Here is a 5,000-nt window from a genome sequence, read left to right as displayed (position 1 = left end):
TCAGCACACACCTCAGCACACACCTACACACATACACACACCTCAGCACACACACACACCTCAGCACACACCTCAGCACACACCTCAGCACACACCTACACACATACACACACCTCAGCACACACCTCAGCACATACACCCACCTACACACATACACACACCTCAGCACACACCTACACACATACACACGCCTCAGCACATACACACATCTACACACACCTCAGCACACACACCTCATCATATACACACACCTCAGCACATACACACACCTCAGCAAATACACACATCACTAACACAGAGCTGTTATTAAATACATATTAGATGGAAAGCTTTAAAAGAGATGAGTGAGAAATATCATATTCATAAGTGGCAGTGCCGATGTTTATGGTTTATATATAGAGGATTCATCAGCCTCATTAAACGGTACACACATCTCATCAACTTCAGATTACTTATATTTGTTTAGTTTAACACAGAGCTGTTATTAAATACATATCAGATGAAAACACTTTAAAGAGATGAGTGAGAAATACCATATTCAGCAGTGCCATAAGCGGCAGTTCCAGTATTTATAGTTCATATTTATATAGATGAATATTAGATTAAACCTAAACTAGTTGCTGCCGTGGTAACTACCTGAAATAAAATAAAATGAAAATCAACTTAAATAAAAATATTTTAAAAACAAAAATAATAGAAATCGCAAAAAACAAAACATAAAACATTACAAAATATTAAAAAAAGCTAATTCAAAATATTAATGAAAACTATAATAGTATGTAAATAATACTAAAATATATATTTTTAGCTGAAATAAAAAAATATATATATTAATTAGAATATTAGAATAAAAAAAAGTTTCCCTGATTTATGTCATTCAGTACATCAGTTTGATCTGATAAAAGTGTGTGTGTGTGTGTGTGTGTGTGTGTGTGTGTGTGTGTGTGTGTGTGTGTGTGAGTGTGTGTGTGTGTGTGTGTGTGTGTCATTATCTCAGACATAAATCACACTTTGTGTTCTGACTGTGTGTGTGTGTGTGTGTGTGTGTGTGTGTGTGTGTGTGTGTGTGTGTGTGTGTGTGTGTGTGTGTGTGTGTGTGTGTTTGTTCTGCACAGTAATTTTCAGATTGAGAGTCTTTTGTGTGTTTCTCGTCAGATCTTTGGTCTCAGCTGGTAATTTGTGAAAATGACACACTCTGTTCCTGCAGTCTTTGAAACATCATCCTGAGGAACAATGTGTCTCACACACACACACACACACACACACACACACACACACACACGAACATTAAGATATTAAATCAATGCAATGTTTAGAGAAATGTGAGATCATACATATTTTTTTATTTGTCTTTCATACAACAGAGTGAAAAAGATTAATCTGAAGTGTTCAATCAAACATTTGTAATATAGTGTGTGAAATATTTCCTTTCAAACTGACATTACTGGGCTTGTACCTTTTTAAATATTCAACTATTTATTTAATGAGTTTAATTTATAAATAATTTTTAAAATATAATTTAGTAAGATTACATATATGTTATATATAATTATGTATATGATTAATATTATTTACATATATATATATATATATAATATATATGTATTTATTTATTTAATGAGTTGAATTGTATAAAATATTATTAATATTTATATATATATATATATCTGACATCTGCACAGGCATCGTGGGACGGACTGACGGGGCGAATCCTCTTCAACAAAACCAACGGCTTGAGGACAGACTTCGACCTGGACGTGATCAGTCTCAAAGAGAACGGCCTCGAGAAGGTGTGTGTGTGTGTGTGTGTGTGTGTGTGTGTGTGTGTGTGTGTGTGTGTGTGTGTGTGTGTGTGTGTATGTAAGTGATTGTTTGTGATAATACAGTATATGAGTGAATTCATGCAGTGTGTGTGTGTGTGTGTGTGTGTGTGTTTCTTGCACAGATCGGAACATGGGACCCTCCGCGTGGACTGAACATGACAGAGAATCACAAGAGTAAAGTCACCAACATCACAGACTCGCTAGCCAACAAATCACTCCGCGTGTCCACCATACTGGTAAACACACACACACACACACACACACACACACACACACACACACACACACACACACACATACTCACATACTCACACACACACATATTATTATTTATTTGAATCTTATTATTTATTTATTTATTTATTAAAAGAAAATGTACATGGTTTTCTCTAAACACATCCACAGACTCCAGCTTAAAACTCCCTGTTGTCGAAATACTAAAATATTTGTGATATTAAGAATATATAACATTTGTAGCCCTAATTAACCTAAAACATTACCATAAATATTTTTTTGCATGACACTTTTTGTGTGTGTGTGTGTGTGTGTGTGTGTGTGTGTGTGTGTGTGTGTGTGTGTGTGTGTGTGTGTGTGTGTGTGTGTGTGTTCAAGGAGGAGCCGTACGTCATGTTCAAGAAGTCGGATAAGCCGCTGTACGGCAACGACCGCTTCGAGGGCTTCTGTGTGGATCTGCTCCGGGAACTCTCGGGGATCCTGGGCTTCCGGTACGAGATCCGGTTAGTGGAGGACGGGAAGTACGGGGCGATCGAGGAGAACACGGGCCAGTGGAACGGCATGATCCGCGAGCTCATGGACCACGTGAGTCACACACACACACACACACACACACACACGACCAGTCAAAAGTTTTGGAGCGGGAAGATTTTTATTGTTTTTTAAAGAAGTCTCTTCTGCTCACCAAAGCTGTGTTTATTTGATTAAAAAATACAAAAAAAAATATTATTAGAATGTAAAATTATTTTAATATCTAGTAAAGTGTAATTTATTCCTGTGACCAAAGCTGAATTTATCATCATTACTAATATGATGATCTGACGTTTCATCGCGATCATACGAGTAAACAACATCTCACTCCTCTAAACCGCTCGAGAGAGAGAGTGTGTGCGTGTGTGTGTGTGTGTGTGTGTGTGTGTGTGTGTGTGTGATCGTCTCTGGAGATGTGATTAGCAGACGCTGTAGTGTGAGATGTTCGTGAGCGAGGGACAAGCATATCATCAATTAATGATCAGATTCTCCCGCCGTGCACACACACACACACACACACACACACACACAAACACGCTGCGCTCGCTCGATCTCTCGCTGGTTTACATCCGTTGGCCTGTACGCTCGATCTGCGTCTGAAACCTGTGCCGCTGCTTTTAGGCCAGAAATATAAAGTGTATAATATTTTATTGTGCATTTATTGTGTTTTCATTGTATATTTGATTTTTTATTAGGTTGCTTTAAACATTTTCAGTTCACGTTTGACTTTAATTTCGATAGAAAACTAAATAATCTATTTTAAACAGGCTTCAATTTCCCTGAAAATGTGAAAAATATTATTTTAAGACTTTTTGTGAGATTATTTTCGTGAAAATTAAGCTAATTTCTAGCTCATCAAGCCCTGATATTTCTAATTATGCATCAAAATGCATCTGGATGTTGTATTTTTTGTAATAGTTTGTAAAATATTTTATTGTGCATTTATTGTGTTTTCAGTCTATATTTCTATATTTCTATTAGGTTGCCTTTAAACTAGCGGATAACGATGCCCTCGTGTCACGATTCGATACATATCTCGATATCTCACGAAACCACTTTACTGCGATACTCCAAGACACATGATCAAAGGTTAACAAAAAAATTACTAAAAATTACTAAAAATGACTTAAAATGCTAAATTTGATATTACGTTGTGTGTGTAAATGAATAGACATGAACTTGCTGCTGGAAACCCGATGAACAATAGAGATGATGATAATGAGGCCTACGATCAATCCGTTCCAAACACACTCATATAATCTGTGCCTATTGATGGAAAACAAGTTGATTAAAAGATCAAACCCAATATTTAGTGATAATATACTATATCAACACATTTACAAGCGGTGGGTCATTTTTGACCCGGAACAGCAAATAAGGTTTTCCAGCACAAGAGATTCTCACGGTTGATTCAGAGTTGATTCATTTGAATCTTTTGGTTGGTTCTAGTCACATGACCCTGGATCACAAACCCAGTCACATGACGCACGGGTATATCTGTGGCAATACCAACTATACATCGTATGGGTCAAAATTATTGATTATTAATACATGATATTAAGATCATGTTCATGAAGATATTTAGTAAATGTCCTACCGTAAATATATAAAACATGTATTTCTGTGAGTGAATGCAGCACAATCGTGAACATAAATGCACAACTTTAAAGGAGATTTTCTCAATGTTTACATTTTTTTGCTCCTCAGATTCCAGATTTTCAATAGTTGTGTCTCGACCAAATATTGTCCTATCCTAACACACCACACATCAATGGAGAGATTATTTATTCAGCTTTATATGATGTATACATCTCAATTTGATAAAATAGACCCATGTGACTGGTTTTGTGGTCCAGGGTCACATGTTTGCAGCAGGACATCATTGGTGTGTTCTGTTGGTGATTGACAGAAAGCGGACCTGGCCGTGGCGCCGCTGACCATCACGTACGTGCGTGAGAAGGTGATTGACTTCTCCAAACCCTTCATGACTCTGGGAATCAGCATTCTCTACCGCAAACCCAACGGCACCAACCCCGGCGTGTTCTCCTTCCTCAACCCTCTGTCCCCTGATATCTGGATGTATATTCTGCTGGCTTGCTTGGGTGTCAGTTGTGTGCTGTTTGTCATAGCCAGGTAACATGTGACCCTCGCGCTAGTGTGTGTGTGTGTGTGTGTGTGTGTGTGTGTGTGTGTGTGCGTCCGTTTTCATCCTCAGTCTCGGGAAACGGGACGTTCGTGTCGGAAATTCTCTGCAGTTTAATCCAAATAATTGAAAAACGTAAACATTTTCGATAAAGATTTCGATAGCAAAATATGATTGCATTAAACCACATTATTTACAGCCAATGTTGTTATATTTAGTGGTAAAAATTAAAATAATCGCATATAATAAAATAAAAAAAATAGAATCAC

General features: G+C 37.2%; 1 protein-coding gene across 2 annotated transcripts in view; it reads left to right on the top strand.

The window, feature by feature from the left end:
* LOC307004586 (glutamate receptor ionotropic, kainate 2) overlaps positions 1-5,000 on the top strand; it is a 45,563-nt gene that overhangs the window by 29,708 nt on the left and 10,855 nt on the right. The window contains exons 8-11 of one of the 2 annotated variants that reach the window (XM_079623902.1): positions 1,683-1,790; positions 1,946-2,059; positions 2,436-2,642; positions 4,498-4,721. In XM_079623902.1, the coding sequence (XP_079480028.1) occupies positions 1,683-1,790; positions 1,946-2,059; positions 2,436-2,642; positions 4,498-4,721 (653 nt within the window). Of the gene's footprint in view, positions 1-1,682; positions 1,791-1,945; positions 2,060-2,435; positions 2,643-4,444; positions 4,722-5,000 lie in introns of those variants that run through there. The other variant, XM_079623903.1, reaches the window with a different exon arrangement.

The sequence above is a fragment of the Phoxinus phoxinus genome (genome assembly GCF_949152265.1).
Source record: "Phoxinus phoxinus genome assembly, chromosome: 9".
Classification (NCBI taxonomy): Eukaryota; Metazoa; Chordata; class Actinopteri; order Cypriniformes; family Leuciscidae; genus Phoxinus; species Phoxinus phoxinus.
The sequence above is the reverse complement of the archived record's forward strand: the minus strand, read 5'-3'. Positions and strand labels throughout refer to the sequence as shown.